General features: G+C 39.7%; 2 protein-coding genes across 10 annotated transcripts; both read left to right on the forward strand.

Moving 5' to 3' along the window:
* Positions 3,305 to 24,841, forward strand: LOC109723995. 9 transcript variants are annotated; one of them, XM_020252566.1, is made up of 15 exons: positions 3,311 to 3,508; positions 3,585 to 3,670; positions 7,861 to 7,984; positions 8,406 to 8,610; positions 8,759 to 8,821; positions 8,909 to 8,980; positions 10,572 to 10,669; positions 19,559 to 19,709; positions 19,807 to 19,869; positions 20,044 to 20,133; positions 20,750 to 20,914; positions 21,013 to 21,094; positions 24,047 to 24,135; positions 24,235 to 24,278; positions 24,476 to 24,841. In XM_020252566.1, exons 3-15 carry the CDS (start codon positions 7,880 to 7,882, stop codon positions 24,635 to 24,637), a joined length of 1,389 nt encoding a protein of 462 aa, XP_020108155.1. In that variant the 5' UTR covers positions 3,311 to 3,508; positions 3,585 to 3,670; positions 7,861 to 7,879; the 3' UTR covers positions 24,638 to 24,841. The 9 variants fall into 9 exon arrangements, with proteins under 9 accessions (XP_020108160.1, XP_020108155.1, XP_020108156.1 ...); XM_020252567.1 differs by having other exon boundaries at positions 3,585 to 3,664; XM_020252565.1 differs by lacking the exon at positions 3,585 to 3,670 and having other exon boundaries at positions 7,819 to 7,984.
* LOC109724191 (pentatricopeptide repeat-containing protein At4g16470-like) lies at positions 4,066 to 5,412 on the forward strand. The gene has a single exon (XM_020252929.1). It carries the CDS (start codon positions 4,066 to 4,068, stop codon positions 5,410 to 5,412), a length of 1,347 nt encoding a protein of 448 aa, XP_020108518.1.

A 25,270-nucleotide genomic window follows, 5' to 3' on the forward strand; every position in this document is an offset into this window, starting at 1 on the left:
CATAATCACCCACCCCTAAATATGCAACCCTAACTAAAAAGCGTATAAACTGAGTTTATTATCATATATAGATAATTTTCATTTATTATCTTCAACAACGCACAAACAAGATAGTATAAATAACAAGAGATTATTATAAGATGAACGAAATCTGATAAAGACAAGAAAAAAGTAGATAAAGAGAGATACATCAGGAAAAATGATGAAATCGGCCATAATGGTAAAACTTTAAAACTTAATAAGGAGGAGATGAAACAAGATGAACAGCTTACCACTAGCAAATAGAATATTAGCTTCTTGTTCTCAAAAATGGCAAACATCTTATGCCAACGAAACATCATCCTTATTTCAGATAATGGAAAACATTGCTTCTTGAAAAGGAAACAAAAAGCTAATCCTATAAGTGTTGACCTTTAGATGTACAAGGAATGACGAAAGATAATTTCCCATGCAATAAGCAAGTTGAAAAGAGGTTACAGATTTCCCATTTGGACAATCCTTTTTGTTCGTATAAGCTAAACTTCTTCTCTAAAGAATAAATAAAAAAAGTAGTGCAAGCACAAATTAATGGAAAAGTGAGTATTCATCTAGTCTCTCATTACTTAAGTCTACTGATATCAGGTTGCCTAAAAAGGAAGTGCCAAAGTGCTGCACGGTAGTAAAGCATTTAGCTGAACTTTCGACAACCTTGCATGTATGAACACAAACATGACGGACACAAATAAGACCAAAAAGTAACTGAAGAGACATGACGGACACAAATAAGACCAAAAAGTAACTGAAGAGTGTTATCAGCAAGTCAATAGATCTCCCCCGAACTCCGACATGAGATTTTTATGAGGAACAAAAGTAATGACAAGACAAATATAAGAAAAAAAGGAGGAAAGAGGAAAAAGAATGCATGGTATGTGAATCCTATGCCTACTTAATCCACCAAAGGTAACGTGCATGAGGAAACGCGTGCACAAGCAGGTCCAAAATTTAAACACTTTAATGGAATTAAGAATATGGGCACTTGTATTTAGTTCATAGTCTTCTCGCTAACGGCCAATTTGAACATAGATTTTGTAATGGCATACATGTATATATATATGATATGACAAACAGGTAGCAAAGGGTAGATGAAATTGTTGTGCGAGACACAAAAAAGCTTACCACCGGAAGGGCATCATTGATGAAATTGCCGTATATGGCACCCGGCGGGCGGGCAGGGGTGCAGACGGCCGCCAGGTTGATCGTTTGTGTTACACGACGAGAGAGGTTAGGAATGGGAAACGGATGGATGCTTGCCTTTCGCCAAACCCTATAAAAGGAATCCATCGAAACAACGCTATATACTATACAAGGTAGAGGTGAGGAAGCAAGTAAGGAGGAGGCATCTCAGGAGAAAGGAAAAGGAGCGGATCTGCAGAAAGGAAGGCGAGAGGAGCTCACCAGATCCGACATCTTGATGTTGAGTCAGTGGAACTGGATCCGGCGGGTGCTCCGGCGGAGGTTCTTGATCTTACTTGGCGCTGCAGACGTCCAGATCCGGCCTCATCGCCATTCCGATCGGCTTCCTCTACTTGAGATCAACCTGCCAGGATCCTCGGCCGAGGATTCGCAATGAAGATGGAAGGGAAAAGAAAGAAAGAAGAGGAGCGGTTCCCGCCTACACGATTCGTAACCTTCGATCGCGTGGAAATGCCGATCGATCGAAAATCCAACCGTTAGCAGGACCCAATCCTTATTCTGACTAAGACTAGAAATGCCAAGTGCATGGCTCGTAGAAATTAGTTTGAAAATCGAACAGTTGGATTGGTCCAATCATAATCCAATCTATTAAACTAACTATTTGGTTCAACCATCCTCTCTTATGGATAAGTTAGAAAATTACCTTAGACCGTTTGAATCGGTGGTGCAACTATCGGCCGGCCTAATTTTTTCGTATTAAGCAGTAATAAAATCCAACGGCTAAAAATCAACTCATGTTTGGGTATATATATTAGGAAAAAGTAATTTCCGTAAAATTGATTTTTGTTTATAGGATTAATTTTGATCAAAACTTATAGAGTTTTTAGTCCGGTAAAAAAGCTTTTTTTTTTTTTGAAACAATTTTATAAAACTATTTGGCGCAATATTTTTTGTTGTTTGTAAAATATATTTTTTTTGCTAAATTTTATTTAAACATGAAATTTAAAATTTGAATTAGACTCTAAAAGTTTTAAATTTTAAATATTAAATCTCAAGCATAATTTAAACTTTGATATTGAATTTAAAATTAAAAATTTAAAAACTAAATCTAAATTTCAAATTTTAAAATTCAAGTTCAAGATAAAATTCAAATTATGAAATCTAAAATAGAAAATTTGAAATTTAGAAATTTAGAAATTTAATTTTAAATTTTAAGTTTGAATTTTGGAATTTACATAAGTTTTTAAAATTTAAAAATTCAAACATAAAATTTTAAATTTAAAAATTTAGAAATTTAAAATATAAAATTTTATATTTTAAATTTCATAAATCAAGTTATATCTTAAACTTGAAATTTCAAATTTAAAATTTTGAAATTTGATTTTTTAAATTTAACATCTAAATTTAAAATTTTGCATTTTAAAATTTAAAATTTAAAATTTAAAATTTAAAATTTTGTATTTTAAATTTTAAATTTTAAAATTTTGTATTCTAAATTTTATTATATTTTTAAAATTTAAATTTAAAAATTAAAATTTAAACTTAAAAATCTAAATTTTATTATATTTTTAAAATTTAAATTTAAAATTTGAGTTCAAAATCAGAATCATATTTGAAGATGTAAATATTAGTTACTTCTGCTTTTGGGCTTCTAAAATAAAAAAATTAATTTAAGAATCAGAATGAGAATCAGATTTTGAAAAATAATTTACCAAATGCTCGCTCGAACGAGAATTCATTTTTGGATCTAAAATCATTTTTCAGAATCTAAGCCAAACACCTCCTTATATTATTTTCTATTAGCACGGATTAACCTTATATCTACTTAATTTGATCCATAAATTGATATTTTATAATTAAATATGATACTAAATAATAATATACACATATTTTATTTCATAATAAAATTTAAAATAATAATTAAATATTTATAATGTTATGTTTGATGTCATTAGTTCATATGGAACTCTTGACCTAGAAATATTTTTGAATCACTATTTTGACCTGATTTTTAAAATATTGGCAGCGATTGTTTCAATTTAAGTCCGACCGTCAGCAGCATTCCAGTCTGATTCCGACTAAGACTCGAGATGTTCAGACTTCAGACGCGGGCCTCCTGAAAATCTCCTCCAAGTTAAATCTGATCATCATCAGCGGGGTGTTTTATTAATTTACGATAATTTAGATCTAATAATTTTAAAAACACCTGGAAGAGTGAAAGAGAGCGCAAAGAGCTCCTCAGTTTCCCCTTACTAACTAACGGGAGAAAGCCCCATGTGCGACTCCCCTCCTCCTTTTCCTTTCTCCGCCGACGCCTTTCCTACACTTGCTGCAGGTGACTGTGAGACGACTATTCTATTCTATTCTATTCTATTCTATTCTATTCTTACTATTTACATGCTCTAAACTAGTTGATTGCCACTCCGAAGCTCTTGTTATCTTTTTTGGGAAAAGAAATGGGCTGAACTTCGTGACTTTCTTTCGAATCTACGTACGGGTTTGTGATTCAATCCTCTTATCCAGGATATATAGATTTCTGTTTCTGTAGATGGTCGTCGGGTTGTATTTCTGTGCTTTCGGCTCGTCCGGCTGGAGATTGACGTCGAAATCCCGGAGAAAACTGCACTGATCTATTCCAGCCACAATAACTTTACTTTCTGAAGAGTTTAGGGCAACTCAAAGTTACCACATGCTTGTTTATTGCAGTAGTATATGTATACGCTATACATACCCCTATTAGAGAGACCGGGATATCATTCATCCCAACAACTAGTTTTTATGTAGGACATATTTTTTTTCCTTTTCAAGTTGTGCTCCTTGGTGGTGCCCATCCTTTGAATTAAACAATCATTTCGCTTTCGCTCGCCCGTTCATGATCGGTCTGTGGTTGTCATGAACCTGTCCTCCTCCTGGAAACGTCCTTCCCGCCCTCCAATCCAGAGTCATTGCCGGAATTCTTTCAGCTGGGCTCAGACTTTGAGGGCTCTCTGCATATCTGGAAGACTATTTGAGGCGGTAGAGCTCTTGTGCCGGAGAAGGTCGTCGCAGGATCACCGGACATATGCTCTTCTGCTGCAGGAGACCGTCAACAGGAAAGAAGCAAAGCTTGGGAAAAGGATTCACGCCCACATTATCACCACTGGGTTCACCCCTAACGAGCATCTCAGGACTAAATTGTTGATTTTCTATGCCAAAATTGGTGAGTTGCTTGTCGCACGCCACCTGTTCGATAGGACTCCCGGGGCACAAAGAGGTATAGTCTCGTGGAACGCAATGATATCGGGCTATGTGCGAGCGGGCCTCGAGCGAGAAGGCCTCAACCTCTATCGTTCGATGCGGCTGGTCGGCTTGGAGCAGGATCAGTTCACATTCGTGTCCGTTTTCAATGCTTGTGCCAAGCTAGCAATGCTGGAGCACGGAAGACGAGCACATTGTCTGATGATCAAAAGAAGCGTCAAGGCTAATGTCATTGTGAGCACTGCCCTCATGGATATGTATCTCAAGTGCAGTAATCCGCACGATGGCCGCCAGGTTTTCAAGAGCTCATTCGAGAGAAATGTCACCATGTGGACGGCTTTGATATCGGGCTATGGGCAGCACGGGTATGTTACGGAGGTGCTTGAGCTGTTCGACCAGATGATCAAAGATGGTTTTCGGCCAAATCATGTGACCTTTCTTGCTGTTCTTTCAGCTTGTGCCCACGGAGGCCTGATCGATGAAGGATGGAAATATTTTTATTCCATGACAAAAGAATATGGAATTACGCTGAGGGGACAACACTGTTCAGCAATAGTAGACATGTTGGGGCGGGCTGGGAGATTGATTGAAGCCTACGAGTTTGCGAAGAGGTTGCCTTGTGACAGACACTCTGTGATTTGGGGAGCTCTCGTTGGTGCCTGCAGGAAACATGGAAATATGGAGTTGGTTAAGTTTGCTGCTAAGAAATTTTTCGAACTGCAGCCTGAGAATGCTGGCAAACTTGTAGTTTTGTCAAATACTTTTGCAGCTTGTGAGATGTGGAAAAGTGTGGCTGACATTCATGGAATGATAAGCTTATTAGGGATGAAAAAAGACCCTGCGTGGAGCTCCATTGAACTTCGAGGGGAGGTCCATACATTCCTTGTTGGAGATAAATCTCATGAACAAATTGCAATGATATATGAGGTGAGCAATGCTTTAGCTCGCAGTTTAGCACAAGGAGCTTATGCTGCTGATGTAGAGGTTAATGTATTCACATGACAGACAACATGTCCACCATCTAAGTTTGCGAGCTTCTTCTCTCATGCGATCTATAATCAGGACTACTCATGATTAGTGAAGCTATTATTTGATCAATGAATTGCGAAGTCTGAAATGTTCTATAAGTTATCTTGAAAGACAAGGCTTGATGGCCAAGCCAAGAGAGTGTAAAGCGGTCTATTTATCCTTGAATTAAGCTTGAGGAAAAACGATTGCGAAGATAACACAGATCCATCTATTATAAGTGGTATCCAAATACATGTTTCCAGAGGATGATAAGATGGAAACATTTAATGGTAGCTGCCGGCTAACACAGTGCAAACCCAAGTGCCAACATGATTTTTGCGCAATAGGGGAGCAAGGCAAATATGCTATCAAGGCAACTAAAATTGTTGCATCCAGTTTTTGAAGAGGTTATCAATTCTCTGTTTTGACCAAAATTGATGACTAACGGCTTGGAGTTGTCAGCTTTGATAAGGTTATAGGTGGGTAATTTGCTGTATATATTTAACATAGTAGTGAAATAGATATTTAATGTAGTAGTGAAATAGATGATCTCTTAGCATCCAATAAGCTGTCTGAATTCCAAAGAGCCAACCTTGCAGCAGCTAATGTGCTGCCTAGGTTGATCCAAGCTAGCTAATATTAGGTTATAGTTGGGTTTATATTTTGAGCAAGAGGAAATATACAGATTGAGAGAGCTAAGGCAGCTAGAGAGGCAAAAGTTCAGGTTTTCACACCGCCAAAAATAGTGCCAAAACACTGCCACAGTGCCACTGCATAAGACAGATGCATGAGAAGAGAGCAGTTCTGCCTACTAAAAACCTCTCAAAGTATTTGTTCTTCCTACTCTTAGGGCTCGTTTGGTTCATTCATTTTGGATATGGAATGGGAATCGGTTTGATCAAATCCGATTAATTTTGTTTGGTTTACAGGAATCGGTTTGGGATTCCTATTCCGGACTGGAATGGGAATGGCCCATTAGCCTTCAAACTGATTCCGGCCTCCAAGCCCGGAGTGAGATTTCATTCCCGAAGCCCATTGGGTTCCCGAAGCCCCCCGAAGCCCATTGGGTTGCGATTCAATACCCAAAGCCCAAAAGGTTTTCTGTAATTAACACACTAGAATTGCAATTCCCAATTAGCTTCCCAATTGCGATTCAATACCCAAAGCCCATTGGGTTCCGGACTGGAATGGGAAAAATGTACATAGACCCCCTGTAAAACGACTCTTTAATTGATTTTTTTATGATTTTTTTCTTGCATAAAAGTTTTTAAAAATAAATTTGATTTTTTTTTTTTGAAAAACTCATTAGAGACTAATATTATATTTTTCATAAATTTTAAATAATATAATATTATATTTGAGTGTTAAATAGTATTATGATATCCTATAATTTTTTAGTTTATATGAACCAAACAATGGAATGGGAATAACTCATTCCAATTCCCAATCCACAAATGAACCAAACGTCTTCGGGGAGTGGACCATTCCAATTGCCATTCCAATTTATTCCCATTCCACTATCCATTCCAATTCCATCCTTGAACCAAACAAGCCCTTATAGTCCAAACAAGTATAGTCCACCTTCATGTAGTTCCAAATGCTGCTAACTCTCCAATGCATTCAAATTCCTATGTAATGCATTTGTGTTCAAAGGATCTTGTTTTTAAGCAAGTGAATGCACAGATTAAAATTTAGTGAACAAAGTGTAACTAGACCAATTGTGCTAGGATCATCCTGGACTCATGGTACACAAGAGATGTTGTCAGATTGTTTCATCAAGTCGATATGTGGATTAGTTGAGCCCCACCTTGTAATTGTTGACTTGTTCCAATCTTGCAAGGAACCACTGTTAAGAAAAGACTTTTTCCAAATGATAGAGAGATTAATCCCATCCACTGCCCTGCTTCAGTTCCACTAACTAGTCTGTTAAGAAAAGAAAAAAAGCAAAAAAAAAGAGTTTCTAGCTCGATGCTACTTGGAGAGCATGTCATGTTCCTGTTTTTCTTTCCTTGTTTGCTTTTGGTTATGCTTCTTCTTTTGTTGGGATTAATGGGCATCAGCTCTTTACTCAAATGAAAAGAAATTCCTAACCAATAAGGTTTACTCAAGTGATCTTGCTCTTGTCAATGGCTTGGATGCTAAGACTTCCAGTCAAAAGTGCCATCAACACCTTAAAATCTCCCGCCAATCTCTCCCATTAACTTACTGATACCACGCCCCCCACTAACATGGCAGCATTATGAGTTCTTCTATGAATATCTTCAGGGCAGAAGTATGTTATGTATATGCACATCAATGTTTATTTTCTAGCGATATTCTATTATCTTAGCTGCATATGTTGTAACCTGGTTCTTCAATCTCTTTGCCTTTGTTTTTCTCTTCCTGCATCTCTATTGGTAGGTTAGGTCCTGTGCAATGATACATGTGATTGGATGACAACAGGAAATTTCTACTGTGAGACATGGCGTGCTCCAAAAGATGGAGTGTGACCTACACCAAACACATGAAGCAGAAGAGAAAAATTTATCAGGATGGGGTACTTGAACTCAATGCTTCAGGTGACAAGGTATATCTACGCCTGCCAAATCCCCTGCGAAGAAGTGTATTTTCTGATGCAACTAATCTCATGCTATTGACTTTGGATTCTTGTGATGCTAGTTTTGCTTCAAGAACTCATGCAAGTTTCTTATCAATGATCTGGATTTGTTGCATTACTATTTCCTGGAAAAGTTGTCTTATTTGCTTTCTTGTCAGAGAGGTTCTTGTGCTTTTGTCATCTGTTTGACCTTGTTATGCAACTAAAAATTGGTGATTGCATTGATTGTAACATTTGTAGAAGTTCATGGATGCAATAGTCTATCTAATTTATTGTATCTCGTTAGACTGGTTAACTTGTTCTATTTATCCTCATTCTAAATTTCGATCTTCAGTGATATTCTCTATGTTGGTAATTCTGCAATAGCATGTTTATTTCCTTACAAACTCAGGTTATGCTGTATGATGAGAGTGAGAAACTCATTGACGGCAAATTTTTAAGAAAAGATGATGTGGTTGAGTGTGGTGGATCTCTGACCTTGGAAGCTTATCTTGTTGACATTGGGGATCCTATTGGAGACCAAAAGGAATTTGCAGATATGGATACAAGACATAGAGATAAGCAGCACGGAAGTTCTCAAACACTGGGAGAGAAGGGTAAACATTTTTCTGTTTGCCTTTTGAATTATTTCCTTTAAGCAACAGCACTGCATGTCTCAGCTTGCAACAAAAATTCTGGTATGCCATTGTCCGTATTCAGAGTAAATCTTTTCTGCTTCCTTATGCTAATATATCATTTTTGTAGAAAACAACAAAAGCTTGTTGCAACGAAAAACACCAGAATCAAAGGGACGATGCAAAACTGTCGGTGAGTACTGCTAGAGATCTTTTCAGTTCTTTGATATATGATGGTACTGAAATTTTAATTTCTTGTTAAACTACCCATATCCCTCAGAGAGCAAAGCAACAAAATGTAAAAGTAGACCACCGCAGAATTATTCAAAGACCAATTCAAGCTGCATCAATGGTCAGTCTATCTTTTTTGTATATATTTTGATAAGAGGCTACTATTTAGCTTTCATTATTGATTTCTTTTATGTTTGATGACAATAACCTTGCTGTACTACTGGGCTGTTGCTTGATAACATTTTTTTTTTTTCGGTGCTTGTACTACTTACCATTTGATAAACCTAATCTTCTCAATTGATTTTCCTGTCATAGCAAGCAAGAAGATTGTATTTAGTGGTTTAGTGTACCAGAAGGTCCTCTGCATTCAATACATGCCACTTTGAAAGGCTAGCATTACATTAGTTAGACACTGTAGATGTTAGCATTATTTGCAACATTCTCTGTGATCCTGGCATTACATGTCATAGTCTGAATTTCCTTTCTAAAGAGCAAAATGGTGTTCTGTGCTGATATATTCATTTCAGGTCTAGAAAAGTGGGATAGAAAAGCGAGAAGTGTTAGGAGTTCTCATTGCTTTCGTAGGAGCTTTATGCATGCTTTTTATGAATAGAAGCTATAGGGGCTAAGTCCTGTAAATTCATTAAAGAGGGAAAAGGAAAATATCCTTTATGGTTTATGCATGCTTGACAAGCTGCGTTCTGATGTGCTGTGTCGTCTGGAGTAGAGGGCAAGGAGTTCCCTTTTTTTTTCGTCAACATAATATTGTCGAGATACCCCCTGATGTTCAAAAATCCTTCGTTGCACATCCATTGTTCAGATATTTTGATTCTTTTTTTTTTTCTTTTTTTTTTTTTGAGAAAACAGGGATATACCCTATTTGCAAAGGAAGATATTTTGATTCTTAAACATAATTGCTGTGTGAAAAAAAATTCAATGACAGTTGGTTAAATTGGAGAAAACAATTGATGAAATTCATTATTAATTTTGTTCTTCCCAAATTTGAACTCTCAAGTTGATCAAATGCCAACTTGTTTCCAAGAAATTTCCCTCAGGTTAGTAAGCAATTCTATCGTATGAGGGTAAATGCTAATAAGAGGCATCTGAAGTCTTTTGGAATCGGTTTCTTTTCTTTATGAAAACTCATGAAAAACATTATGTCTAGTCCTCAAGACATAAACACTGGTGGTGTGCCAGCAATGTAGAGTTCCATACTATGTATTAGCATGCTGAAGTGTTGCAGCATGAATCTTGCAAACAAGGGAATCCACGGTAGAGAGGCAACTGCCAAGTACATATATGAGATTGTTTATCAAATGGCTAGTGATGCACAAGAATATGTGGGCAATCCAACTTTCCTAAGATTTCCACCACTTTATGCCTCTTTGGCAAAGCTTGTCTTCACTGTGGTACACTCTAAAGCTAAAGTCAAGTTTTTCTACCATGTAAATCTGACAACTGCAATTACCTCGGGATTTCCTTCAAGTGCCAAATCGAAGTCCCCTACATTGTAAAGCTTAGAAAGTTCTGTTTGTAACGACTAATGAGTCCTCCAAAGATCCAAGAATAGCGTGTCGTTGCAAGACTATTTGCAGAAGAAAGATTTTACATGCATAACATATGTTCTTAAGGACTCTTTTAAGGACAAGAACAAAATTAATATGAAAATTTACTCCTTTATCCTAATTTATAGGTTCTTTGCATTCTTGTAGAGTGGAATGTCCTATACACCACCCAATTAACTCAAAAGGCAAAGAAGTATCATGATGGGATCTTGCGACTTGTACAAAGTGGTTCACTTACCAAACAGGTTTGTTTATTCCCTTAGTGATCTTCATTGTAAAAGATCCTTCTGTGAGCTCAATTTTGGTGGATTGAATTATTTAAATTGTGTGTCTAAAAGAAACCTCTCTAAGCAAATACTTGAATGGAAACTAGAGGATCACAGCTTATGTCTTTGGCATTTGAATGAATTTTTAATCCATCAGAAAGATTTAAATAATTACTACTAGGATGGTCGCAATATGGACATTGAAGGATACATTTCCCTATTCTTATGGCTTTACAGTTTCCGACTTCTATTCTTTGAGAAACATTATGCTCATCTTATGATACTCAGAAGTAATGACTCATATTTGAGGCTCGCTTAATCGTGAACAGTATTTTCATTGAATTGCCACAGTATAATTGGTACTGTTATTGATTTTTTGTTTTTAAAGTTTCTGCAGAATGAGGCTTGCTTAATCATGAACAGTATTTTCACTGAACCGCCACAGTATAATCAGTACTTTTGTTGATATTTTGTTTTTAAAGTTTCTGCAGAAATGAGATATTCTCTAAATCGTGTCCCTATAACTTAACTACATATTCCATGTGTTGCAAATTGTTTCTTTTTGTTTACTTGCAATTATTTATGGTAAAGTGGAAACTACATTTTATTAGAAAAAGAAAAAAAAAGGGTTTAGCTTTTTCATGAGCCTACTGTTTCTAACTTGCATTATCTTGACTATCAACTGTTACGTACCTGACTCTACGCAACCGGTCGATGATGATAATTCGCTGAGACGAGGATGGCGTGGAGGATGATGGCCAAACAACTGGTATCTCGACAACTACTCGTCCGAATACTTGCGATTAGGTAAATGATGAAAGGAAGAGAAGGGGTTAAGTGAGGAAGGAAAAGAATGGAAGAGAGAGAGAGAGAGAAACGGATAGTTGAAGATTTGGAGGTGAAGAAGAAGGAGGAAGAAGATGATAAGAAGAGTCAAGATTAACAATTTCCATAAAACCTAATTAGGTTACAATCTGCCTCTTTATTCCCTATACAATGGACTAAAATGCGATTAATAAAACTAAACAATGCTAAATGAGAATTGAATTATGAATCGGGCTGCTCAGCCTCCTCGTGGGTCGAATTCGATGGAACATGGGCCTGCAAGGGAAACGACTTGGCCCAATGACCTCTTGTTGCCGGATAAGCGGGTTCCGGGTCCTTCTCCTCTCAATCTCCACAATCCGCCGGGTATTGGGTTCGCCTTTTTTATCCGCTCCATCCTCCTCTATCTCCGATCCGAAGTTCCGCCCTGCTCCCAGTTTCTACGCCATCACCTATCCCTTCCTACTGTCGCCACTTCCCCCATGGACTCCCCTGCTCCATCCCGATCACCATGGCTGACCTGTTCATGCTCCCCGGCTCCCTACAAGGAAAAGCTAAGCTCCCATTATCACTTCATCTCTTCTCTTTTTATTCTTTCCTAATTACTCTGATTACCCTAACTCCTCCTACATGGCAGATGTAACACTCCCCCTCCCTTAATCGGATCCTTGTCCTCAAGGATCGAAAGAAGGGAATTGACTCTTAAGAACCCTGTGATCTTCCCATGTAGCGTGCTCGTCGGAAAGGTTCACCCATTTTACCAACACTTCAGTCACAACCTTATTATCCTTTTGCACCATCCTCCTCTCCAGGATCTTCTCAGGCTCCGTCCGTATCTCATCGTCTTCTCGTAAGGTTGGCACGTTCGGTGAAGCCGGCACAGCTGCTGGGGGACTTTTCTTTAACAGCGACACATGAAACACTGGGTGCACCCTCGACCCCTCAGGCAGTTGCAACTTGTATGCGACTGGACCGATGCGCTCCACAATTTGGAAAGGTCCGTAATACCTCGCAGCTAACTTCAAGTTCCTTCTTATAGCCACAGTGGTTTGTCTATAAGGTTGTAATTTGAGGTATACCCAATCTCCTATGGCATATTCTTTCTCCTTCCGATGCCTGTCGACCTGTTGTTTCATCCTACTACGTGCCACTTGTAGCCGATCCCTTAGTTCACGAGTTAAGCCTTCCCTTTCCTTAGCCCAGTCTCTAACTTCCGGAGATGTGCTAGAGGTAATTGAGGTCACCAAATAGTTGGGGGGAGGGTATCCGTATAGCGCTTCGTATGGGGTCATACCTATCGAGGAGTGGAAACTCGTGTTGTACCACCATTCTGCCAAAGCTAACCAGGAATGCCATTTTTTTGGATGTTGGAAGCAAAGGCATCTTAGATAAGTTTCCAAGCATCTATTCACTCGTTCCGTTTGGCCGTCAGTCTCCGGATGATAAGCCGAACTCATTTGCAATTTAGTCCCCATGGACTGAAAAAGCTCCTTCCAAAACTGACTTGTGAATATTTTGTCCCTATCTGAGACTATCCTCTTCGGGCATCCGTGCAATTTACAAATGGTATCCATGAAAGTTCTCGCTACTCCTGGGGCTGAAAAAGGGTGCTTTAAGGACACGAAGTGGGCGTACTTTGTAAGCCTATCGACCACGACCATAATCGTATCTTTCCCTTCTGATTTGGGTAGGGCTTCTATGAAATCCATACTTACCTCTTCCCAGACTTGGTGCGGTATAGGTAGTGGCTGCAGTAAGCCTGCATGTGGAGTTCCATCCACCTTGTTCTGAGCGCATGTTGCACACCCTTTTACCCATTCTTCGACTTCCTTCTTTAATCCCGGCCAGAAAAAATGTTGTTTAATTCTGCGGTAAGTATTCTGGATACCCGAATGGCCTCCCAATGCGGAGTTGTGCATTTGATCGATAACCTTCTTCCTCAGGTGCCCTGATCCGCCAATGTACAGCTTACCTTTATACCTCAGCAATTCGCTGCTGTACGAATAATTCCCTTGATTAGCTGACTGTAAGGGAAGCTCACAGATCAGCCTTTCGCACTGTGGATCTCCCAAATAACTCTCTGTCACTTCCTGCACCCAGCTCGGTATCGCCGCTGTTATAGCTAAAGTAACGCCCTCTTCTCCAGTCACTCTTGACAAGGCATCGGCCGCTGCATTATCCTTTCCCTTCCTGTACTGGATGGTGTAATCAAATCCCATTAACTTCATCATTCCCTTTTGTTGCATCGGGGTCGTCACCCTCTGTTCTAATAGATATTTTAGACTTTCGTGGTCCGTCCTAACCACAAAGGTCCTCATGCTCAGATAGTGCTTCCACTTTTGCAAGGCCATGAGTATAGCTAGAAACTCCTTTTCATATGTCGACAATCCCAAGTGTTTTCCTCCAATTGCCTTGCTCAGATAAGCAATGGGTTTCTCGTCTTGAGACAATACTGCCCCTATCCCTGTGTCACACGCATCCACTTCTAAGGTAAAAGATCGATCAAAATTGGGCATCGCTAATACCGGAGCGGTAGTCATAGCAGTTTTCAACTCTTCGAAGGCTAATTGGGATTCCTCGCTCCAACAAAACTGATCTTTTCTTAGTAAGTCGGTTAAGGGTTTACTTATCCTTCCATATCCTTGAATGAACTTTCGGTAGTATCCTGTTAATCCTAAAAATCCCCTAAGCTCTTTAACCGACTTAGGTGTTGGCCAATTGATCATAGCCTCAATTTTGGTCGGATCTGTAGCTACGCCCTCTGCTGAAATTATGTGGCCTAAATATTCCACCTGATCTTGCCCAAAGTAACACTTGCTCCGTTTAGCATATAATTGATTTCTCCGCAACTCTTCCAATGTGATCCGCAAGTGTTTCACGTGATCCTCCAGACTTTTACTATAGACCAATATATCATCAAAGAACACCAAAATGAACTTCCTTAGATAGGGTTCGAACGTACAATTCATAATCGCCTGGAAAGTGGCAGGTGCGTTGGTGAGGCCAAAGGGCATAACCCGAAACTCATAATGCCCTTGATGAGTTCGGAATGCTGTCTTTGGAACATCGGCGGGGTCCATCCTGATTTGATGATAGCCGGATCGAAGATCTATTTTGGAGAAGTGTTTCGAACCTCCCAGCTCGTCTAATAAATCATCGATGATAGGTATGGGGAATTTATCCTTTATGGTAAATTTGTTAAGTTGACGGTAATCAATACACATCCTCCAACTTCCGTCTTTTTTCTTAACCAACAAAGCCGGTGAAGCGAATGGGCTGGTACTCCTCTGTATTATTGAGTTATTCAATAGTTCCCTTATTTGTTTCTCAATCTCTTCTTTTTGCTCATAAGAATACCTATACGGCCTTACGTTAATGGGAGCCGTGTTGGGTTGTAGCAGAATTTTGTGGTCCTCGACGCGGGCTGGTGGCATCCCCTTCGGCTCCTCGAAAACATCCTTATATTGCTCCAGAACCTGCTGAATCCAGGGGTGGACGTTTACTGTGGCCTCAGTTTTGTCGGGCACCAATTGGTGGCTCAACAGATAGCACTCCCCCGTACCCATCTCCTGGTTCCATTGGGCTGCAGTGATCATTTTAAACTTGGCTCCTTCCTCAATTCCCTTCAACTCCAATTTCTGCCCGTCCTTCACGATGGTAACAGAATTTAACAGGAAATCGAAAGTCACCTTCCCGTAAGACTTAAGCCAGTCAATGCCCAGCACAATGCTGACCCCTTCGATTCGAATTACCCGCAACTCCGTTACAAACCTTTGTCCCTGCATAGTCCATGAGAATTCAGGACACTTAAGTTTGCTTAACATCTTATGTCCATCGGCTATGGTTACCACCAGAGGCGAGGCTGCTTCCATCCTCGCTCCAATTTCCTTGGCTACCCGTAAATCGATGAAACTATGCGTGCTCCCGGTGTCGATTAGAAGGGTGAGCGTTTTGTTCTTTGCTTCGCCCCGTATCTTAATGGTGTCTTGAGGCTTCTCCCCATTTAGCACATGGACTGAAACCCCGATTTCCTGCGCTTCTTCACTATCAGGTATAGCCCCTGACCCTTGCTCTTCTCCGTCTACAACTCCTCCTTCTCCCGTTTCTTCTTGCAAACAATCCTCATCGTAGACTTCGATAATTTCCTCGGAAGCCTGTAAAGTATTTAAGGATTTATTGTTGCATACATGTCCTGGATGATACTTGTCTCCGCACCTGAAGCACAGTCCTGCTGCTCTCCGTTGTTCTATTAATTGCCTGTTGGCCGGGTTCTGAATTACGTGATTTCTTTGTGAAGTTTGGTACGGGTTTTTTAAATTTTCGCCAGCCTTATTAAGCCCAGTTCCAGTGTTGCCTCTGTAGGGCGAGGATGATTGGTACGGACCTCCCGAGCCTTTGGGTAAATACTTATTCCTTCTATTGAGCGCGGCTATGGCTTTCTCATGCAACTGTGCTTGTTCATAAGTCTCTTCCAACGTTTTTGGATGTGCGATGTCCAAGAAGTGAATCAACTCCTCTTTGAGCCCGTTAATATAACATGCAATGAAGTATTCTTCAGTCAGATGCGGATTGTAGTAAAGTAATTGGTACCTTAATTCTTCAAACCTCTCTTGATATTTTTCGCAAGTTCCCGTGTGTTTCAAGTTGCTGAACTCTCGGATCAGGTACCTTTCCCCTACGTGTGCAAATCTCCGACACACTGCTTCGGTAAATTCGTCCCAAGAAACCATCTGTTTATTGATGAAATACCCTTGCTTCCATGTCTTCGCTTTGCCGCTCAGATGCATCGTTGCTACACTTAACCATTGATGTTGAGGTATTTGATATAGCTCGAAGTATTGTTCGCAATTTTCGATCCAACTTCTGGGATCTTCCCCATCGAATGACGGAAAATCTAAGCGAGGGTATGGTAAATGCTGGTGATGATTGAAACTTCGATGACCCCACGGATAAGTGTGCTCTTCCTCCATCTCAAGTGGTTTGCTTGGCGTTGGTAGAATGCCTTTGCCCTTCTCTTCTCTGATCATAAATGGTGTGCTACTACTTCCCGGCTTGAACTTGCGTTCGGATGAGGGCCCATCGCCTTGAGTCTTGAGTGTAGGTGGCTGGACGGATATAAGCTTCAGCAGCTCCTCATGTCTCCTGGCGGCCTCCGCTTGCAGCAACTCGAACTGTTTCTGCCCTGTATCCCTTACTTCGGCTATCTGTTGGGTAAGTACCTCTATATTAACTTGTTGCTCCGTTCCCAACTTCTGGTACTTCTCTTCTAAAGAGTGAATATGATCACTAATATCCCTTAGTCGGGTCCCTTCAGCCATATCTATGTCTTCCAAATATTCTTTTGGATTGAATCGGAACTTGTTGCCTCGCTTGCCCCCAATCTTGTCGTGCCTGTGGGATAATTTGATCTGAGGAGTGTGGGGGATTTCCTCTGATCAAACGGTAACTTCAGAGTTATGTGTGGTGATTCCTTTTGTCCAATTCTGACCGTAGTGCAGAATCGGCAGCGCAGAAATCTTACCCGCAGTTAAACTCAACAATGCCTAGATTGGAGTTAGGAAGCGATTTCACCACACAGGGCCCTGGGGTCGGACCGCTCTGATACCAATTGTTACGTACCTGACTCTACGCAACCGGTCGATGATGATAATTCGCTGAGACGAGGATGGCGTGGAGGATGATGGCCAAACAACTGGTATCTCGACAACTACTCGTCCGAATACTTGCGATTAGGTAAATGATGAAAGGAAGAGAAGGGGTTAAGTGAGGAAGGAAAAGAATGGAAGAGAGAGAGAGAGAGAAACGGATAGTTGAAGATTTGGAGGTGAAGAAGAAGGAGGAAGAAGATGATAAGAAGAGTCAAGATTAACAATTTCCATAAAACCTAATTAGGTTACAATCTGCCTCTTTATTCCCTATACAATGGACTAAAATGCGATTAATAAAACTAAACAATGCTAAATGAGAATTGAATTATGAATCGGGCTGCTCAGCCTCCTCGTGGGTCGAATTCGATGGAACATGGGCCTGCAAGGGAAACGACTTGGCCCAATGACCTCTTGTTGCCGGATAAGCGGGTTCCGGGTCCTTCTCCTCTCAATCTCCACAATCCGCCGGGTATTGGGTTCGCCTTTTTTATCCGCTCCATCCTCCTCTATCTCCGATCCGAAGTTCCGCCCTGCTCCCAGTTTCTACGCCATCACCTATCCCTTCCTACTGTCGCCACTTCCCCCATGGACTCCCCTGCTCCATCCCGATCACCATGGCTGACCTGTTCATGCTCCCCGGCTCCCTACAAGGAAAAGCTAAGCTCCCATTATCACTTCATCTCTTCTCTTTTTATTCTTTCCTAATTACTCTGATTACCCTAACTCCTCCTACATGGCAGATGTAACATCAACACTGGGCTTTATGCTATTATTTGGTTTTACTAAGTGTCTGGTGTGGCATTGCCAAATAATTAGGCGTGGGAGTCACAGAATACACAGTAATGTGTAGATGTACATAGCATTTTCATGTATAGACACATGGTTGCCATTCTCCTATAGTCCTATTACAATTTTTAGTTGATGAACATAATTCTGTCCCAAATGCTTATTCAATATGAGAAGAGCAACACTTACATTGCCTCTTCTCTCTGTAATCATATATGTCGAGTACTATTCCTGACAAGTATACCAACCACGTTCATTTATGGCTAGACTATGAAGTATGAACTCTGTCATATTCTTCTAACTACTGGATACAACCTTTGCATATATGATTTTTTTAAACCCTTATGACAACATTCGTCTGAACACCCTCAGTTTTGCTCTCTCTCTCTCTCTCTCTCTCTCTCTCTCTCTCTCTCACAAGTTTGAGCTCCATACTTTCCCATGGTTTTTCCAATAATATGTGGCACATGGTGTGCCATTCCTTTTGTCTATCTTCTTGTTCTTGCAGTATAGTTATCTACTTTTGCTATTTAGCTTTTCTTAACCTAATGAAATGCCTTCTCCAATGCTTGAATCCCTGTATATGGCTGTTTAACCCAAATACTGACTATGGGACCATTATTTTGAGTTTCAACTAGTTCTGTGTGTTAATATATTTATGTTTCTTTATCATCTTTCCTTCTCCTATTTGATCTTATGGATAGCCAGAGTCTACCTAATAATAGCTTATCTTGTATAGAAATCAATTGCTTCCAAAGGGCCTCGCTCAACTCCTCAGCCGTACTAAAAAATAAACTTTTTAACTTAGCTAGAAGCTCATTTTGAAAGTGGTAGGATCATTAGGGCAATGTACCAGTACAACTCTTCTAGTTTATTATGAGGCTGCAGAGTTTGTGATTGTACTTCTTATCATGCTTGAATACTACTTCAGCGCAAGTTAGAAGTAGATTCATGTGCTCACTCAAACATTGTGGAAATAATTGGCCAGATTAAACTTCATCCTTATCTGTTGTGCATCTAAAATTTTCTGTGTTCTCTGTACTTTGGACAAATATGGATATTGAAAATTGGGAATAAAGGATGTTAGATGAAACTATTGATTCTCTTAGTTGCTTTTCCGACTTTCTAATTAGATAGTTGGTTTGTGGCTGAATTAGAGAGTTAGAGAGGAAAGGGACTAAGAGAGTAAAAGAGAAAGAGATGAGACGTACAAAGAAAGAGAGAAACATATTTAAACTTTCTCTCTAGTAGTATCATTGTGAGATTTGGTGAGAGCTAGGCACGATGTGGGGTTTTCCAAAATAGTGAAGTGAAATAAAATGTGATCTGTGAGTTGTGAGTGATGTATGAAAGTTTTGTAATAAAATTAGTGTTTGTTTAAGTTATTGTGCGAGTTCGGTACCAACTGATTTTACATTTTTAGTGATCCCATTGTTGTGCAGATTAACATTGAATGCATGGAATGTGCGATTAAGTGTGATTTATCCAACTATATTGTTGGAATTTTTGTGCCACGTATTCTGCTGGAAGTAACTCATTCAATAAGTATTGAACAGCTAAATTGTACTTGTTGCATATTTTGCATTTTTGTAAAAAAATATTTTGCAAGCTCTTGCATTTGCAGATCCTTTTGTTAAAAGAAGATGGTACAATACTTAGCAACAAGTACCTTAACTCCATAGACTCTGTGGAAAGTGGGAGTAAATACGAATTACCCAATTATCTCGTTGAAATTTGTGAGCCACGAATTCTTCAGGAAGGTGATGTTTCGTACATGCCACAGTAGAATGCTTTCTTTTGTCAGTCTCTATCATTCCCTCCTCATTTTAGGTAATAATATGTTTTACTGGTATGCAGATATCAAGAATGGTCCCTCACAAGTTGCTAGCCCTTGCATCTCAAGGAACACGAAGATCAAAAGTAATTGCAAAAACTGTTATAAGGAAACTAAGGCCTAATGACTAATTTGTGTATAGAAGCAGTTCCTTTATGATGACTAACTTTTATATAGAAGTGGGCTCTTTTTACTTATGTTTATGAGTTTCATACATTTTTATCATGTGTAGCTAATTAAACAATTTGCAAAAATTCTAGAGAAAGGGCGTTTAGAACAAGGCGCAACTTTAGGCAGCCCAGAGATTGACAAGCTTACAAGTAGTAAGAATGATACTACATTACGTGATGGTTCGTCTACTCTTACCGGATTTCTTTCTCATACCTTATACTTTCTTGATCATGTTCCTTTAAGGAATTGGTGTATGTTGTTGAATGCTCAAGGCTAAGGATTTAAGTGCCTATCGGTATGAGCAGTGCCTACCGTGCTGTACCATACCGATAAGATATCAGCACGATATAACCCCCATGCCGATGGCAGGGCTCAAGACCCTCTTTTTTTCTAATTACATCAATGAAGTACAAAATAATTGATACAGAATATTTAAAGAGCCATTAACATATATTGGTGCCGAAGAAAATCAATATTTTATGCCAAAATGTGTTGGCAATGGCACACATTTGCACCACATAGCATGCATTGTGGTGTATCGTGCTAGCAAGTGCTCAGCACAACCGCGTGCCACACACTTAAATCCTTGCTCAAGGTTTTTCCATGTAAATCTGTGTGTTTTTCTTTTGTTTCTTCTTGTGGTTTGTTTATTTTGTGTTTGCCATTTTGTTTCCGTTTGTGCGTTTGTCGTAACAATCTTAACATCGTATCATTAAAATTAATTTTTTATATTTAATTTATATTTCATTTCCCACTATGATTTAACGCTTGACTGTGATTTTGTTGGCTTTCTAGCTTCTCAGATTCTTTCCATCCTTAAGAAGCCATTGCCGAAAGTGGAGTGTGGCAAGAGGAAGCTACCAGTTGCAAATGCTCTTTCAGCGATACCTTCAGACATCACTATGAGAGACATTGAAAGTCAGAATAAGGCGAATTTCAATCTCTCTGGAAAAATTGCAGGTGAGGGTAACAAAGAGACTTAACAGGAAGTATTAGATGAATGTGTATCTCAAGGAGTTATTACATCAATGCTGAAGCTGCTAACATTTCTAATTCAGATGTGGCAACTCCAAGTGGCACTGAGGATGATGGGCTATTTCCAGCTTATGGTCATTCAACTTCTGTTGATCAGTATTCTCGGTATTATGCTACATTTAGAAAAATTCTATATGAAATAGTTGTCTTGTGGTATATCAAGTGTTTGATTTGTTGATTTCCCTTTCACCTCAAATCTGTAGATATGATTTCTTTTGAAGTTGAGCTTTAGGTCTCTTAATCTTGAAAAATGTATTGCTTTTTAACCGGGTTTTGGTGTTGTGTATGCCTTTATTAGGATAGTTGATCATCAAGGAATTTCAGATGAAATTGTTAAATTCTATGTAGTCTCAGAATTTAGTTAGGAACTGCATGCGTTTATATCGCAAAATTAGTCACATAATGTTGACTAGAGGCTCTAGAGATATTCTTAAAATTTGACTTTAAAGCTCGAAAACTTGGAAAAGCATGTGATGCGTGGCTGGGCAGAGTTTATGTCACAAGAGGAACTACTTTTGGAGCACTTCAAAAAAAAAAAAAAAAGAAGAAAAAACAACTGCATAAATAACAAGGTAAATGGAACTCATATTTGGCAGTCCATTTTCAGCCTAAGAATACGCAATAGTTGGCTAGATTAGAAGTAAATTTTTTGAAATGCCAATGGCATGCATTTCTATGTTTTTTTTTTTGAGAGGAAGGTAGCATGCTATCGCTTCATTCATTAAGAGCGTGAATTTAGCAAAGTGTGGGAAGCAACAAGGCTTCCACTAAAAAAAAAAAAAAAAAAAAAAACTACTACTAAACACAGAAAGTCTCCCACGAGTTCCTATGTGAGCGGACGTCAGCCAACGTCTGACTTAAGGTGCACTTTCTGTTCTAAAAAATTCTTCTATTTCACTCCAGCCAAGTGATCCACCAAGTGGCGACTACGGTCGCTGCCTCCTTTCTCCCTCCTACTCCTTGTTTAACGCTGCAGAGTTTCCAAAGTGCACCTACCGTAGCACAAGTGTCCAAGCACTGTTTGCTCGGCAGTAAGCACTTCCACAGAGTGCGTGAGAAGTAACAGTTCAAGAAAAGATGATCAATAGTCTCCGGTTCATCCTGACAAAGTACGCAGCTTATCTTGCCTGACCATCCCCTTTTCACCAAATTGTCCTTGGAAAGCACCTTTTGTAGCAATACAAGCCAGCCGAAAATTTTTACTTTCAAAGGGGCTTTGACACTCCACAACTGTGCGAACCGCCTCTCCTTGACTCCTCTCTCTTGCAAGAAGTTGTACATTGATTTAACGGAGAATAAATCTGAATTACTCCAACTCCATATAGCTTCATCTCCGTTATCCGTTAGGGTAATGGTATAGAGTAAGTCCTTCAGCTGCAAGATGGATTCCTGATCTGGAGGGGGTCCCGATGTAGGCCTCTGTAAAATCTTATGCCACAACGAGCCGTTTGAACTGTAGTAGTCCCGTACCCTTTGATTTTTAAAAACTACCGCATTGTAAATTAGGGGGACCCACGCTCGCAGGGAGATTTGCCCACACCATCTGTCCAGCCAAAAACTCACACTCCCGCCGTCTCCGATCCTATGGGACACACCGCACTTGAAGATGTCACTGGTCGACAGGACGCTCTGCCACCACTGTGAAAAAGGTCTAGAAGAGGCCCCCTCCCTAAGGGGTTTCCTTCTTGTGTAGTAAGCACCTCCTATAAAAGCTCTCCATAATGTTGTCTTATCCGTTAAAAACCTCCACCACTATTTGGCCAGTAAAGCTATATTCATAGCCTCTAAATCTTTCACCCCTAGCCCCCCCCTTCTTTACTTCTGCACACCGACCTCCATCGGACTAAACAGTGACCCCCGACTACCGAACTTTGTTCTTTCCAGAAAAAAGCCCTCCTGACCGCTTCAATTCGCTTTATTACCCATTTGGGTGCCCTGAAGATTGAAAAGAAATAGAGAGGCAGGTTCGAGAGAACCGAGTTAACGAGAACAAGCCTACCGCCGGTGGAAAGGAGTTTAGCTTACCACCCTTCAATTCGTCTCTCGACTTTATCTATGATTGGCCACCAGTCCGATCGACTTAAACGCCCGTTCGAGAGTGGAATCCCTAGATATCGAATCGTGAAGGAGCCCAGTTTACACCCTAGGATACCAGCTAATCTCTCCGCTAGTTGTAGGTTTCTACCCGTATAAAAAAGCCCGGACTTATTCTTGTTAATCTTCAAGCCCAAAGGCCACTCAAATAGTTGCCAAACGAAAAGAAGGTTCGTCACCTGCCTTCTCTTAGCCTCGCAGAAAAACATGGTATCGTCAGCATACTGGATAGACGCAACCTTGCATCCCGCGTTTGGTCCTACCCCTTTCACCAACTCGTTGTCAACAGCTTTGTTTATCAATCTCGCCAGACCTTTTGCAACTAGGATGAAGAGATATGGAGATAACGGGTCTGCCTGTGGGAGGCCCCTTTTGGTTTTGATCCATTTGGTTGGGACGCCGTTAACGAGAATAGCAATTTTAGCGTTAGTTAAGCATTGTTCAATCAAGCCACACCATAATCGATTTGCCCCAAGCCATGTCAAGACCTTTCGAAGGAATCTCCAATTCACTCTGTCATATGCCTTCTCGAAGTCAGCTTTGATTCCGACACATTCCACCCCCATTTTATAGCTCCAATTTACAATCTCACTAGCGGTAACAAAGGAGTCTAAAATCGATCGGCCTTTAAGAAAAGCGGTTTGTGAAGGGGAGATAATGTCTTTTAGAGCCCCTTCAAGTCTTTTGTGCATTTCTATGTTTGATGCTTATAATGTTTAATTCTGTCTAATTGTTGTGTTTTATTTAATTAAAATTGTTAGTCCACGCTATGATTTGCCTGTTATCTCCATTATCTTTTTCATGCAGAAACTAGGCACACATTAAATGCAAATTTTATTTTCTCTTGATTGTGTTATAAACTTGCGGTATCTTTTTACTGTTTAAGAATGATCCGAGTCTTGGAAGTTTTAGGTTAGGGTTTGTATCCATAATATTTGATCTCAGCACATTGTCTTGATCTAGGCAAATGGAACCAGAAGCTTTGAGATCGAAAAGAGTTACAGGCTCCGCTGACAAAGTCTGTTTAGGTGCAACAGCCTCCGCCAGCTTAGGTGCCGAACTCTTATATTCTAGTGCTTGCATTTCACCCAGAAATGGCATTTCTGAATGCTTATTATGATAATACTTGCATTTTTCTGGTCTGTATGCAGAAGCACCTCTTGTTTGTTCAAGCAATGATGAAAATGCTGACCAGGTTAGGGCTCTTGAAACTTCGAAGTTTCTTATTTTTTGTGACGTTAAACTTAATTTCTGCTCTGGCAGAGAGTTAAAAGTTAGTTTCTTAGTTTTTGATGTAAACTACACAGGCGAGCGGCAGTTCACTTCTCCTGAGATCTGAAATTTAAATACTCAATTGTAATTTGATTCAGAAGGGTTTTACTGTTTTTGCAGATTTCTAAGGATAACCAACGAGAAGGGAAATGGGACGGAGTCGGCTCCTCCGATGCATCAGCAGCAACAGATGCGACAAGCGAGAATTTTCAGTTTCAAAACTCACCTAATAAGTGTCTTACTGTGGATGATGATTGTCCTACATTTGACTTGGGTTTCTGAAGTCTTAAAAGCAAGTGTTTTTTTTAACTATTTTCACAAGGTTATGATGGGGTACCAAACTCGTTACGATCCGGTTATCGTCCTTGTTGATTACTTTTCAGGCATTTGGTAGTGAAAAGGAGTTTGTGGTCCCTGTTAGTTTGTCAAAATATCCGGGATGTTTATCACGGGAACAGTAATAAATACATGAGAATTGAAGTTGAACTCTTCATGCTGTTCACTGTTCTTGATAAGATACAGTGAAACCCAGTTGAACTAAAGGTTTACCAGTGGGGATGATGCAGAGTTTCATCGTGTCCCTTGAAATTGCTGTCGTCGGGGAAGGACCTGTTCAAGTGGGGATAATTGATCCTCCAACTGATCACTTGTGACGCCCCGACTTTCCAGAGGGTCGTCCATCTGAGGACTACTCCCGTCCTAACAAATTTAACTCTATTAATTCATTGGATCTAGCCATCGCTTAAATTATTTAAACTGGGTTAAAAGTTTTAATCTTATTATATCTTATATATAGAACTATCTGGATTTCACGTCATTGCTCTAATGTTTTTGAGTGAGGTGTAGAGATTTTTCAAAATTTTTGCTGATGAAATGAAATATGGTCACAAAACTATGTGCAGGTTTTCAGGTTGG

This window comes from Ananas comosus, linkage group 18 (assembly GCF_001540865.1).
Source record: "Ananas comosus cultivar F153 linkage group 18, ASM154086v1, whole genome shotgun sequence".
NCBI classification, from domain to species: Eukaryota; Viridiplantae; Streptophyta; class Magnoliopsida; order Poales; family Bromeliaceae; genus Ananas; species Ananas comosus.

Bases quoted from the DNA above. Each gene is read 5' to 3' on its own strand.
- LOC109723995 (XM_020252566.1), top strand. From the start codon at position 7,880: ATGGCGTGCTCCAAAAGATGGAGTGTGACCTACACCAAACACATGAAG. The intron at 7,985-8,405 runs GTATATCTACGC...TTACAAACTCAG, and splicing joins TCAATGCTTCAGGTGACAAG to GTTATGCTGTATGATGAGAG. The intron at 19,710-19,806 runs GTGATGTTTCGT...ACTGGTATGCAG, and splicing joins GCCACGAATTCTTCAGGAAG to ATATCAAGAATGGTCCCTCA.
- LOC109724191 (XM_020252929.1), top strand. From the start codon at position 4,066: ATGAACCTGTCCTCCTCCTGGAAACGTCCTTCCCGCCCTCCAATCCAG.